Raw genomic sequence first — 14,760 nt, 5'->3', positions numbered from 1 at the left:
GGGTAATGCTAAGGCATTCCCTTGATTTTAGGATGATTAGGTTATAGGGTGTTCTGAATAATTACTATGTGGTTATATGGCCTTTGATATTGGCCAATAATATTGTATTTTGAATGCACATATGGCTCATATGTCTGTAGGCTGAATATTTTTTTTTCTAGTAACATGAATTTTTACTGTACATTAAAAAGTACATACATATGAATAAAATCTTCTCAATATTTCCCTTGTTCCTTCTTTCCACTGCACAAAAACACTGCAACATTCCTGCACGTTCAGGAATCTGAGCAACAGGGTCATATTCCCTTTCTCTCTCCTTTTCTTTGAATCTGTCCTTAGTGTTATAACAGAGGCTGGAGATTGACTCAGTAGAAGCTCAGCTCCGCAGACCGTCTGGACCTTCTCTGGCATGAACACAGATGTTACACAGGCTGCAACCAGAAGCGACAGGGTATAGAGAGACATGTTCTCAAACAAAACACTGACTGCTACAGTGACCAGGACATTTAAAGAGCTTTCTAATTTCACACTCAACTATTATGCTGAATGTAGAATCTTCAATAGAACTAAATCCCACAGGGCATTTTGAAGCCAGTGTTGAGCTCTCATCATTACTTCTGGAATTTGGCTGAAATTGTTACTTGCATACATCACCCTTTCCACACATATAGGGCAGATATTTGTGTGCAAGTCTGTTTCTGACACTAATGTAAAATTAAAATTGTGAGATACAATTGTGAAATATAAAGTTGCAATTAGAAAAAAAAAAAAAACACGAAACAAACTTCAACTATGGGATATGGAGTAACAGTTATGAGACATAAAGTCAAATTTACAGACAAACCAAAAAGTCAAAATGACCTTTTTCTAGCTCAAATTGAGCTTCCATATGTGAAATGGTGGAAGAGGCAATTTTACCAGGAGATGAGCATCCCACGGAGAATTAAACATTCATAATTTAATACAGACTTGATTTAACCGGTTTTCTAAATTTGACGAGCATGTTAAAAACAGGATGTTTTAGGAGAACGAATCAGAATGTGATTTCATGTTATATCTTTTAATTGAATCACGTTAGTAACTTTCCAAATACATTCTATACACCATTTGTTTAATATTTACCGTCAATATCGAGTCACAACATATTGAACGTTATCAGTTTGTGCCCTCTGGGATGTTATTTTCCCTGCATCTGTACAGACACCCAAAGTCCTCTGCTTTCAGAGCAGGAAACCTGCCTTTGGCAGTATATTCTTAGTCTTTCCACTGCATTGTCTTCCTTAAAATGGCTGAGCACAGAGATCTGCTGCTCCAAGAGCAACTCAGCGGTCCTGCACCGATTCCCTGCGGACTGAGTTTCTGCATGGACTGCATCAGCAGCTGCTGGGATTACAAAGCAAGAAACTTTCTCCAAGGCCCGTAGTTGCATAGTTAATGTAGAGGGATAGAGAAACTGGAGGTTATTTTTTAAAATGCCTTTGGACATTGTAATTGAAAATATGCCTACAACATGATTGTTTTCAGCTAATTATTGAGTTTTATAGTGTTGTTAAAAACCGAATTTTGTTTGTAACCCAAGAGGTGTTTGTTGAGCTAACCTTTCAAAAATGACAAATAAGTTTTAAGCAAGTTTATTTCTAAATGATCAAAGAAAGAGATCAGATCTCAAGTTTGGATCTTTAATGCACTACATAAAAAGCAACATTTTGTACACAAAACTCAATATGCACTAGTGTTCAAAAGTTTGGAATCACACAGTAAAAAAACATTGGGTTATTTGTTTATCCCAACCGTTGGGTTACACATATTGGATCAGTATGTTGGGTTATTTTCCTAACTGGTTTTACGTAACTGTGTGTTGTTATTAGACTATATATATATATATACACTACCGTTCAAAAGTTTGGGGTCAGTAAGATTTTTTTTGTTTTTAAAAGAAGTATCTTCTGCTCACCAAGGCTGCATTTATTTGATTAAAAATACAAACAAAAACAGTAATATTGTGAAATATTATTCCAATTTAAAACAGCTGTTTTCTATGTGAATATACAGTAAAGTGTAATTTATTCCTGAGATCAAAGCTGAATTTTCTGCATCATTTCTCCAGTCTTCAGTGTCACATGATCCTTCAGAAATCATTCTAACATGATGATTTGATGCTCAAGAAACATTTATGATTATTATCAATGCTGAAAAGTTATTTACATTTTTATTTCATGATGCTATGATGAACAGAAAGTTCAAAAGAGCAGCATTTATCTGAAATCTAAAGCTTTTGTAACATTAAACACTACCGTTCAAAAGTTTGGGGTCAGTAAGAATTTATTTTATTTTTTGGGGGGGGAAAGAAATAAAATAAATCAATACTTTTATTCATCAAGGATGAGTTAAACTGATCAAAAGTTACAGTAAAGACATTTATAATGTTAGAAAATATTCTATTTTAAATAAATGCTGTTCTTTTGAACTTTCTATTCATCAAAGAATTTTGAAAAAAAATTGTACACGACTGTTTTCAATATTGATAATAATAATGAATGTTTCTTGAGCATCAAATCAGCATATTAGAATGATTTCTGAAGGATCATGTGACACTGAAGACTGGAGTAATGATGCTGAAAATTCAGCTTTGGTCACAGGAATAAAATACAGTTAAAAATATATTAAAATAGAATTTTAAACCTTTAGTTTAAACTGATAATCGTTTGTTTTACTCGCGTTTTTGCAGTTTCCCCAATTAAATCCAGTCACGCAGCCGCTCTTCGGCGGGAAAGTGACGTCAATTCATACCCTCTATAGGGAAGGGGTGTCTTATTTTGGAAAAAATTGTTTTGGCTGTGTTCACACACTTGTGGTATAGATGAAAACTGTTTTTCTTTTGTTTTTTTTAACTTGTCTTTCAAAGATGATCATGGAGAAATGGCCTTTAAAACCCTTTCTGACATCCTGCCATCATCACCATACATCACAAATGGAAAAATGATGTGTCCAACATAAAAGCAACAGATAAATTTCACTGCTCTGTGGCTCATGTTCATCCCATTCTTCTTTTCTTCAATGATTCCGCTTGTTAATGGGATTGTTCATCCAAAAAAAGAAAATTGTGTCATGATTACTCAGCCTCATGTCATTCAAAACCTGTAAGATTTTCGCTCATCTTCGGAACACAAAAGAAGATCTTTTAGTTGAAATCTGAGAGCTTGCTGTCCCTCCAATGACAGCTACGCAACTGACACTTTCAAGCCCCAGAAAGGTAGTAAATACATCATTAAAGGGATACTCCACTTTAAAATGAAAATTCTGTCATCATATACTCACCCTCATGTTGTTTCAAACCTGTACGAATTTCTTTCTTCTGCTGAACAGAAAGGAAGATATTTAGAAGAATATCAGTAACCAGACAGTTTCTGGTCTCATTGACTTCCATAGTATATTTTTTTCCTACTATGGAAGTCAATGAGACCAGAAACTGCCTGGTTACTGATATTCTTCTAAATATCTTCCTTTCTGTTCAGCAGAAGAAAGAAATTCGTACAGGTTTGAAACAACATGAGGGTGAGTATATGATGACAGAATTTTCATTTTAAAGTGGAGTATCCCTTTAAAGTAATCCATGTGACTCCAGTGGTTTAACCTCAATTTTATGAACCGACGCGAGTGCTTTGTGCAAAAAAACACAATTGTTGCGTTCACGCTCTTGTCGTCTGCTCTCTTTAACAACACGCATGCGTCGAGGTGCTCTTGTGAACATGCGTTTGGGTTTAATCATTTGTAAATAAAGTGATAAATTATGGTTAAGGGATAGAATATACTCATGTCGCTTCATAAAATTGAGGTTGAACTACTTGTAACATGTATTACCTTAACCCATTTAATCCCAATTTTTTCCCAGACACAAAAATATCCAAATCATGTGTCATTAGTATCCCTTTGAAACAATCAATCATAATTTTTAGAATTTTTCATGGAAAAGTGTGTGAAAAAAGTGTGTTTTATGATCGGTCACAATTGTGACCGGTGGGATACTGTGTTGTATCAACCATTGGACAGACTGAATATAGGTCTGACCTGTGCAGTGTGTGTGTGTGTGTGTGTGTGTGTGTGTGTGTGTGTGTGTGTGTGTGTGTGTGTGTGTGTGTGTGTGTGTGTGTGTGTGTGTGTGTGTGTGTGTGTGTGTGTGTGTGTGTGTGTGTGTGTGTGTGTGTGTGTGTGTGTGTGTGTGTGTGTAAAATTAGGTAGAAAGTTAGGTAGCAGCAGAAAGTAAGGTAGAACAGTTAGCCTATGTGTATTAGCATGTAGATACAATGGGTTATCCCACCGGTCACTATTGTTGCCATTGACATGTTTGTGAGTTCTATGACCACATTAAAAAAAGTTGAGTAATTGCAAATGCATATATCAATACTAGACACCTTAAACATGATGTGTACCAAAAATCTATGTCCTATCTTTATGTTAACATACTTTACTAACATATTATTTGGGAGCTTTCTTGGTGCCATCCTCTTCTCTTGGCGCAAACAGGAAGTAAACAGCTCTGGTCATGTGACAATTTACAGTAAACATGCGACACTGCACATATTTCATTGAGACCCTTTATTATTTCAATATCTGCTGGAAATGCATTGATAGATCATTCAGTAACATTTTTATAGCCTAAGAAATGAAAAAAAAAATTTTTACGGTCACTATTGTGACCGGTGGGATTAAATGGGATGCCTTTGCTACCTTTCTGGGGCTTAAAGGTGATAGTTGCGTAGCTGTCAATGGAAGGACAGAAATCTCTCAGACTCATCAAAAAGATCTTCTTTGTGTTCCGAAGATGAACGAAAGTCTCACAGGTTTGGAATGACATGAGGGCGAGTAATTAATGACAGAATTTACATTTTTGGGTGAACTAACCCTTTAACAGCAGGTGTAATGACTAGACGGACCATAATTTAATTCAATACAGCACTGATTTGATGTAACTTTTTCATAATTTAACACTGTTGATGTTGTCAGTGCATGCCCAACTGAACTTTATTTATTCTTTTAAGGTTGGAACTAACATGGTGCATTACCTGAACAGTGAGACAAGCCCGGATCCACATGACTTGATGCTTGGGGACAAAGAGAACTCGCAAGTTTTTATCATATTCTGTGTGGAAGCAGTTGAACAGAAGACTTTATTTCAAGCAATGGATGCGTTTCAAAAATGTTTTACATCTATGACATAAACCATTTCAAGATCTCTGCACCCATTTTGGGAGTTTTTGTAGCATGCAAACATTAATATATCCGGAGGAGTTCCTGCCTCATTAAGAACTTTGATCATCATCATCATTATTAGGTCCAGTATTTGTAGTTTTATTACTTAAGGTATGTTTAGAACAACACATCAATGCATTCAGTGTACAGTGAAGACCTTTTAATAAAGTTGTGATTAGATTTAATGTTATTAATTTGTGTATTCTGTCCATATTTGTATAGGTTATTGAATTAAATGTAGGTTATTAATGTGTAGTTTTACATTTAGTGTTCATTTTGAATTTGTGTGTGCTGTATGTATACATTATATTTTTGTACTCTATGTACATATTTGCATAGGTTTTGAATTTATTATGTGAGTTGTAGACTTGTGTATTTTGAATTTATGTTACGTATGTATGTGATACATATACAATTATGTATGTATATTTACATTAAATACTAAACTCCCCAATATATAGTTTGTAATTTAAAAATATATTTGTTGAAACATATGTATTGTTTTATAGAAATAAACAAACTGTATCTGAAAACAATGTGTATTTTATTTATTAAAATAAGGTCATAAATAAAAAATAAATATCTAACTCAACTGTTGGGTTATTTTTAACCCAACTGGAGTTTAACCCAGTGCATGCACTGTTCTTTTAAACTTTTATTCATAAAAAAAAATATTCAGCACAACTGTTTTCAACATTGATAATAATAAAAAATGTTTCTTGAGCAGCAAAAACACTGTGACTGTCATGTGACACTGAAGACTGGAGTGATGATGCTGAAAATTCAACTTTACCGTCATAGGAAAAAATTACATTTTAAAATATATTCAAATAGAAAGTTATTTTAAATTGTAAAATTTCTAAATATTACTGTTTTACTGTATTTTTGATCAAATAAGTGCAGCCTTGATGAGTATCAGAGACTTCTTTCATAAACATTACATAAGTGTTTCTCACTAAAACTTAGATCTTTAAATCTTTATTTATAAAAAAAAAATACAATCTCATTATGCTAGAAGTTGGCAGAGCTTTAATCTAGACAGAGTGACAACTTTGAAGAAGCTCAAATATAAGATAGCTTTGATTTTTTTTTTTTATTATCATACTTCTAATACATTTTGATTATTTTACAGTTTTAATGTCTTTACTAGTAATCTAAAATGTGTAAAAAATAAAATAAAATAAAAAAGTAGGCGTGTCCAAATCTTTGGCTAGTAATGTATTTTCTCAAGGAAAAACAATTAAAAAATACTTTGCTGACAGGGTTGAGATTGCTAATACCTGTCCAACAGGTTACTGCACTCAAACACACCAGCTTCTTTTTCTCTCTTGTTTGCCCTCACATGCTCAGTGCGGAACATGATATGTAGAGAGAGAGAGCGAACACTGAATGTAAAACAGACAATTATTCGTTCAGATAAGCGTATGAAATGGCAGCGGAGTGTTTCAAAGAACTTGACCCATTCAACTGTCCCATCTGTCTGGATGCGCTCCAGGATCCAGTGACGATTCCCTGCGGACACAACTACTGCATGGGCTGTGTTAAAGACTACTGGGATAAAAAGGGTGGCAAAGACGTTGGTTACAGTTGCCCTCAGTGCAGGAAGACCTTCTCACCTCAGCCTGTTCTCAACAAAAACACCATGTTTGCAGAAGTGGTGGAGCGGTTTAAAAACACAGGACTTCAGGATTCTCCACCCACACATTACGATGGACCTGGATACACGGAGAGAGAAATCTGCACTGCCAAAAAAAACAAACCTTTGAAGATGTATCCAGAAAGCGAGGATTCATCCTGTAAGATTCACCTAAGATATCATAACAACGACTATCCCAGAGAAAAGCACACAGTGATTGTTGTAAGTGGGGAACCTAAAGGAAATGTTTGCTCAGGGCACAACAGACCATTGGGAGACCAACAGTTCATCTGCCCCCGGTGTCTCGATGAAGTCCATCAGGGACATAAAGTGTTTTCAGTGGCACCTGAGAAGACAAAAACGCTGGAGCACAGGACGACTCTGGTGAAACGTGAGCTCAGGAGTAAAGACAAAACAACTGGTCATGGTAGGAGACCATCTCATAAGAGGGTTCACGGCACTGAGCATAGACATGGGCATCGGAGAGGACATACCCGGGGCTCACACGCTAAAAGAGGGCATGAAACACACAGACATAAAAGTAGTGGACACAGAGGTAATTCACATGGGCACAGTCATGGTGCTGGACACAGAAAGAAAAGACTGGGAATTATGGTCATGACAGAAACCGGCACTAGAAGAACCACTGTGGAAAACATTAGAGCGCTTTGAAGAGTCTTGAGTTTGACCACAGAGTTGCGGATGCAATGTTTAGAGGAATGTTGCTTTACTAGATTCATGAGTCGACTGAAATCTCAAGCATCATGTTTCTTTCTGAATGACAGCTATCCATTTCTGGATACATTTAATGTTCATTCTATTAGTATTAATGAACACGATTGTTTGCTGATATTCTTAACAGTTCAATGTTGGGTGTATAATGAATAGTTTAACAGCAAGAAAAACTTGACACACCTAAAATAACTTGTACACTTGGATTACATCTCATTAATCTTGAAGACTTTATGCTAGATTAGAAGTTTCCTGAATGTAATATCAGATTCATTATCAAGGATTTACAAAAAAGGGTTTATTAACACTGCACTCACATTAACAATCAATTTCTAGCCAAATATTTTCGACTTATTATATTTTGTAAGGAAATTCCCATTGCGTTTCCTGGCCTGAAAATCAAAGTTTTAAAATATTTCTTTATATTTCCAGGTTGTCCATGTCTGTAAACAGATGTTTTAGGAATGAAATGTACTGTTTGTGCTATAAATAATAATAATAAAAAAAAAAGTGTTTATCAGTATCTTTGTCGTTTTACCGTAAGAATGCTAAATTTTCACTCAACATCCTTTTAATATATTCACATTAGAAGAAAAGTAACAAATATGATATTTATTCTTGTTTTAGGAGAAATTAACCAAATGTACTTGGTTTAAAACAAACAAAATAAATGTACAATGGGGGTGAGAGAAATAAACTTGTTTTACGTTTAAATGAAGTTAAGTTTTTCCTCACTTCATCAATAAACAGGCAAATAGTTTTATTATTAGCTTTAAACAAACCTCACAAGTTTTTGTAAAGTAAATGTGTCTCAAGAATGTTTAGATATTTATAGTGAAAAGCAAGTGTTTTCCCCCCTAAACAAGTCATGTCACACTGGAAAACTGAAATGTAAGTATGTAACTACCCATTGAGAACATTTTTGTGTATTCTGTGTATAGTTGTGTGAATGATAGAACACTGGGTTGGAAAAAGCATTTGGAAAGCAGATCAGGTCAAGTACCGCTAAACCCGAACTACATTATCTCAGGTCAGATTGAAATAAAATTCCCTTTTATAAACCTAAATAATGTGTATTGCTCTAGTCTAAATGTATGTATTGATGTCTGCAGCAAGTTCAATAACGACTCTGTAAACACCTCCTTTAGTTATGCTCTTTAATTAGTCCTGGAAAACATGTAAGGCAAAATGGTCACATCACACACAGAAGCGTTATGAACTCTACGGTCCTCATGACCACACGCGGTCCAACCAACCCAGAGTCGAGCACAGAAACAGCAGCACTTCAGATTCTCAAAATTAAGTGGAAAAAGTTCTGATGGTTTCAAAAAAAACAAACAACAACAACACAAACAACCCATGGTGCTTCTCTGACGTGTGTGGAGGGGAGGAGCCTTAATGCTGATGTTAGGGGCGGGGTTTCAATTAAAAACCAATCAGTGCACAGAAATGTAAGCTGGTGGCTCTGATTCGCTCTTTAGTCAGAAGGCCAAGCAGGAAAGCTGGAGCTGTAATTTACAGATTGCAAACGGAGCCTTTCATTACTCGAGATCTCCAAGACACTTTGTTCGCGCAAATATGCATCCAAACATACATAAAAAGTGCATCAAGACATTGTGATGTGTGCAGCGTACATTTGCGAGACAAAGATAGATCTGTTACGCTGAGCATGTGTGGGAAACGGTCCACAATGACTCACTGTTTCTTGTATGTGCCAGACAAAGAGAAGGCAAATACATCTGCTATATAAATTTAGGCCTAAAAGCGTTTCAAAGCTTCATTTCATTATTGATTTTATAAATGCATAAATTAACGAATACATTTCACTGTAGGCACACCAAAACTGCACTGCGTTTGTGTATCTAATATTGTAAATAATAGACATTATACGATTCAGTGCTGGTTAAGGCTGCATTTGTAGCAGGAATTCTGCACTCTGTAAACCTGAGGGGTGTTTCCTGTTCTGGGAAAACTATTGGAGTGAGAGACTGAGGAAGGAAGCAGCTTGGCTCGATCTGAGCCTCTCTCTGGCTCCCAGTCGCACAATTCCAGATCCACGAGAGACACTCGCACCTGCAGCTGAGCTCATTGTGGAGCTGTGCGCGCTCCAAAAGAAGGAAGAGGAATAATTCTCCAAACCATCATCCTATAATAATTGTCCAAACCTTGAGAGATTTAAAGCGAGCGTTTCCAGCCCAGATGTCATTGTTGTTGGGTGTGTGCTATGAACGGTCTCTGAACGGACCCAGCGGTGCGTAATGTTAGCCAACGCAGACAGATCCAGGGACGAAACCGAATCAACAGCCGCTCTGATGTCATAAGCAGCCGAGATCAATTCCAGAACCGGAATGTCGCTGCTAGATCATCTGGGAATGAAAACAGCGGGATCTGCTTGTGAACTGGGCTTTAGGACTGTTATGTTAAAAGAATAATTCAACCAAAAAGTCATTTTTTTACTCACCCTCATGTCGTACTTTGAAGAACATTACATTTTGGTTACCACTGATTTCCATTGTTTGGATCCCCCCCCAAAAAAACATATTTCTCAAAATATCTTCTTTTATGCTCCAAAGACATACAGGTTTAGAATGATATGAGGGTGAGTAATGACAGAATTTAATTTTGGGTGAACTCTCTCTTTAATATCACATTCATTAAGAAACAAAAAAAGCGAAAACAACAGCCAGCAAACGCTTGTGGCCTGAAACAGCTCGGAAAAACTACACTGACATTAATCATTCGTTCGCTCTGACTGCTGCTGGATCTTTTTGTTGGGTTACCTCTGGTCATAGGTTATCAAATATTACCCATGAACACCCACATGATACACAAAAAGTGCATCCGTAAACAACAGTACACTGGGGGGGGGGGGGGGGGGGGGATAAGGATTCCAGCCCTTCAGGACAGCAGAGCTGAGACGGTGTTGGGGACGAACTAGTGTCTACGTGTGTGTATATGCATTCACGTGTAAACATGCGTGGAGGCAATCTGGTGTTGGTCTACGACTGAGGCACAGTGAGAACGAGAGGTTTTGCATGGATTCGAACGTTAGCGGAAAACAAATAAGTCAGAAATCAGTCAGCACCAATAATATTCAGGGCGTAGTCGACCACACACGACAGGAGCGAATTATGAATCTCAAGATCTTTTACTGCGAGGTCATTTCGACAATAACCACAGACGTTTAGGTTTTTTTTTTTTTTCTGAATCTTTCATTCTTGTTTGTTTTTTTTCTTCTTCAGTACAGTAAGCACAGTTACAGCGAAGGTCACACCTTCACAAAAAAGTTTGGCACACTCGGTCAGGACCAACAAAATCACATGATTCATCACATTTTAGAGGAACTGCAGCAAAGCCTTTTGAACTCAAACTACTGAAATGCAGACCACAAAAACAAACAAACATACAAAAAAAAAAGAAAAAAAAAATAAATCAAACAAAATACAAAGAGGACGGATATTTTTCACTGAAGTGTTAGTTAGGGTCACTTGGTGCTCTGAGTCACCATCCACAGGAACACAGGAAGAGAACCAGCGGAACACAACAAGAAACTGAAAGTCAACCCCTCAGACCCGGAACTAAAAAACCGGATTGGGATTTAGTAAGTCAGAACATGGTAACTCTTCAGACAAGTATGGCAGTTCCAAGCCCATCCCAGTGCATTCTGGGCCTGAACGATTATCTGCACTCATATAGTGATTATGTAAACACGAGCATGCATCCAACAATGCAGCCTTCTGAGCATCTCCATGCATGTTCAAACACTTGTTTCTCAGTTTAAGAGGTTTATAAAGAGCGAGTGTGTTGGTGGGAGAATGAGAAGAAACAGAAGGTCTAAGCGAAGACCCGGACGGGACCCAGAGATACGGTGGATCGGGAGTGGAACCGCCATTCTCTACAAGTGCAAGCTGAGTGCAAACGATAGCAAACCAATGCAGGCCGTTCATGGGGGCCGGAATATTCAAGAGTGATGGTGAGAGTTAGAAACTGACAGAGGAGGAGAGAAAGAGACTGTTAAAATGCCAGACGGTAGCATAAGGTAGCATGAGGGAGGTAGAGAGACAGAAAGTAAGAAAGAACATCTGAATCTAAATCCGACAACAAACCTAAGGACAGACAGTCAAATACAGAAATGCACATACTCACACACACACACACACACACACACACACACACACACACACACACACAACAAACGCACATATAAAATAGGGGATCTGGTTTTGTTTCACATAAACACTCATTGAAATGAACCAGACTCGTAGTGTGAAAAGAAAGTGTGTTCAGCAGGTGTCTTGAGTACTTGAATGATAGCACTGCAATGCATATAAATCCCCAGCGGAGGCAGTAGATTACTGCTATCTGAGTAACGGGGAGAGGGAGGAGCCAGAGGCTTTGATTGACATGCCTAAGAGAGGGAGTTGCCACATTCCAAAATGCATTAAAATAAAACCACTATAAAATAAGCTGCTGTGGAGAAGTGAGTGGTTGTATGTTTGTGACTGTCTGGGATGTGGGGGTGAAACCTAACTGTCATCTCTAACTAGCCTAACTGCTGTTGCTATGCCAACCACCATGACGAAAAGGGTAAGAGAACAGGGAGAGAGAAAGCGTAGTTGGAAGAGCCAGAGCGGAGATCATATTTAAATGCGAGGTGCAGGTCAGCGAAGATCACGTGGTAAGCTGTCACGGGAACGAGGGGCGGAAAGCGTCAGGATCCTGAGGAATCCTGGAGGAGGTTCTGGAATGAAAGGCCACTCCTGTCTTTATGCGTCCACATCTGATACAAGAGAACCGATGGGAAAAGGGCTGGGAGAATGTTCTCTATAATTGGTCCTGTTTGCCAAGCTAGACTCATTAAAAGCCTGGCACTTGCCCTGTTTTAATGACATGGCACATTGATCAGCTGAAGCCCAAGACAACCTTGTTAGTTTTTGGGATAATGTTGGCGAGGTGTTTGAGAATTTAGTACACATGCGTGTGCATGAAAGAGGCTTGTTGTCCCTCTCGGCCAATCAGAAACCACCCTGACTCCTCCAGGGGGCGGAGCTTGAGTGCATGTCAGTGAGTCTGGTCCAAAACAACATAAACAATGGGAGTGTAGGTGGGTGCTCTTGTTTTGTGTGCCAAGGTGGGCAGGAAAAAAGTTCTTTCACTATTGATGATGCACGACAAATCAAACAAACGCACCCACTTCAGAACAGAAACGAAAAAAACGGAAAACCCAGTCTTACATCGGATACACAAACACACAGAGGGGTGTAGAGAGCGAAAAAGGTGGTTTTTGGTTTGCGTCTAAAAAGTTAACTAATATTTCGGTGGAATACAATAATTTTATAGTGCATTAGTTTGGCAGGAATATTGTTAGAGGATATGGTAGTACAATTTTAAAGGGTGCAGAATAAGGTTATTTTGTTATATAATTAAAGACATTGGTTGAGTAAACACTGTGGTGAGATTTATAAAAAGGATAATACTGCCCTAACACGCCTCGGTGGCGTGCAGTCATAAGAAAGAGTTAGAAAGGATGCAGCAAAACTGTGAATAAATACTACCGGGTTACAACAGAACAATAAAGTGGTGTGTTCCCTTGGTGTACAGTGTGTGTGTGTGTGTGTGTGTGTGTTTGCATGCATAAGTGGTTGTGAATTCTGTTGATTGAATGATTGCAGAAATGCAGATCTGATCTAATGTTAAGAATCACCTGGGCTTAAGCTAATTATACTATACACCCCTCCATTCACACACACACACACACATTTATAACACACGCATACATACACACTTACACACACTCAGACCACTCCCAAACCGCTGACACAGACACAAAGCACATCCACAATGTTTCTCTCCCCTCAGTTCTCCTCTTTCTTGGGTTCTTCCTTCTTTTCTTCTGGTTTCTTGTCATCCTTCTTGGTCTCTTCCTTCTTCTTCTCCTCCTTTTTCTCCTCCTTCTTGGCCTCGTCCTTCTTCTTGTCTTCTTTCTTCTTGTCATCCTTTTTCTTGTCGTCTTTCTTCTTCTCCTCATCTTTCTTGGCCTCCTCTTTCTTCTCCTCTTCCTTCATGGGCTCGGTGGTGAGGATGATTTTACCGATGTTGTGCCTCTCTTGCATCCTACGCATGGCATCACCGACCTGAGAGAGAGAGAGAGAGAGAGAGAGAGAGAGAGAGAGAGAGAGAGAGAGAGAGAGAGAGAGAGAGAGAGAGAGAGAGAGAGAGAGAGAGAGAGAGAGAGAGAGAGAGAGAGAGAGAGAGAGAGAGAGAGAGAGAGAGAGAGAGAGAGAGAGAGAGAGAGAGAGAGAGAGAGAGAGAGAGAGAGAGAGAGAGAGAGAGAGAGACTGGTGAGGGTGTGGATGAGGAACGGCAGAGAGAGCAGCTTGACAGGCCATCTGCTGTGGTAAGAATATCTAACAAGCTGTTGACAGTTGATCTAATACTGAACTTCACGCGCACACAAACACTATTTATGAGATTTTATGTGTTCAATGTATTGGTTGCTTACTCTATTACTCTAGCGAGTAAGGTGGCTGATGACCTATAGACACAAGCCAAACTTACCTCCGTTCATTGACAGTTTAACAGCATCCCTCCACCACCCCATCTCCTCACTTCTAGTCCCAACTACACTTACAACAACAGGGGGTGGGGGGGGATACTCTGAGTTCGGGCCAAATTCCTCCCCCGGACAGCACGCCAAATACGCATAATATTTACTCTGTTTAATTTGATGTAAGTGTGAACTCGTGAATTACTACATTTTACTGCAATCACAAAAAGGTAGTTGAAAACAGAAAAAAATAAACATTTTCTACGGACAAGACTGACAGGCACATTTATCGACAAATGGCAGTAATCTGAAAATAGCCAAATATCAGCTGATATTATTTTTCAACGGCCAGTACTGATATTTAGATAGCTGTGTGGCTTTGATTTAATTTAATCAAATTCATGCATTTTACTATTTATTATTACAATTAATAAATTTTTTTTTTTACTATTTTAATTATATTAATATTTGTATAATTATAAAATATTACATACATTTGATTTATTTATTTGTTTATTTATTTGTTTGTTTATTTATTTATTTGTTTATATATATATATATGCAGTGCAGTCAAATCAATTAATCGTGAATAACT

General features: G+C 37.9%; 2 protein-coding genes and 2 long non-coding RNA genes across 4 annotated transcripts in view; 2 read left to right on the top strand and 2 right to left on the bottom strand.

Moving 5' to 3' along the window:
* LOC309509719 overlaps positions 1-3,812 on the bottom strand; it is a 358,786-nt gene extending 354,974 nt beyond the window's left edge. Inside the window, exon 1 of the long non-coding RNA XR_014210022.1 lies at positions 3,265-3,812. This is a non-coding gene — a long non-coding RNA (uncharacterized lncRNA). The remainder of the gene's footprint in view (positions 1-3,264) is intronic.
* LOC309477179 lies at positions 1,812-2,487 on the top strand. Its single transcript, XR_014198561.1, has 2 exons — positions 1,812-2,314; positions 2,349-2,487. It is a non-coding gene; the product is annotated as an uncharacterized lncRNA (long non-coding RNA).
* Positions 3,813-6,250: 2,438 nt separating the features above from the next.
* On the top strand, positions 6,251-10,145 carry LOC309509511 (E3 ubiquitin/ISG15 ligase TRIM25). The gene has a single exon (XM_082184273.1). It carries the CDS (start codon positions 6,680-6,682, stop codon positions 7,556-7,558), a length of 879 nt encoding a protein of 292 aa, XP_082040399.1. The 5' UTR covers positions 6,251-6,679; the 3' UTR covers positions 7,559-10,145.
* vat1 (vesicle amine transport 1) overlaps positions 8,762-14,760 on the bottom strand; it is a 28,467-nt gene continuing 22,468 nt past the window's right edge. The window contains exon 6 of the mRNA XM_082184093.1: positions 8,762-13,752. Within this exon, the coding sequence (XP_082040219.1) occupies positions 13,474-13,752 (279 nt within the window). The 3' untranslated portion in view covers positions 8,762-13,473. The remainder of the gene's footprint in view (positions 13,753-14,760) is intronic.

The sequence above is a fragment of the Leuciscus leuciscus genome (genome assembly GCF_965113295.1).
Source record: "Leuciscus leuciscus genome assembly, chromosome: 1".
NCBI classification, from domain to species: domain Eukaryota; kingdom Metazoa; phylum Chordata; class Actinopteri; order Cypriniformes; family Leuciscidae; genus Leuciscus; species Leuciscus leuciscus.
Note: the sequence above shows the minus strand (reverse complement) of the source record. Positions and strands in the feature narration are given on the sequence as shown.

What these genes read in the sequence shown, in the direction of transcription:
- LOC309509511 (XM_082184273.1), top strand. Translation starts at nt 6,680, where the DNA reads ATGGCAGCGGAGTGTTTCAAAGAACTTGACCCATTCAACTGTCCCATC.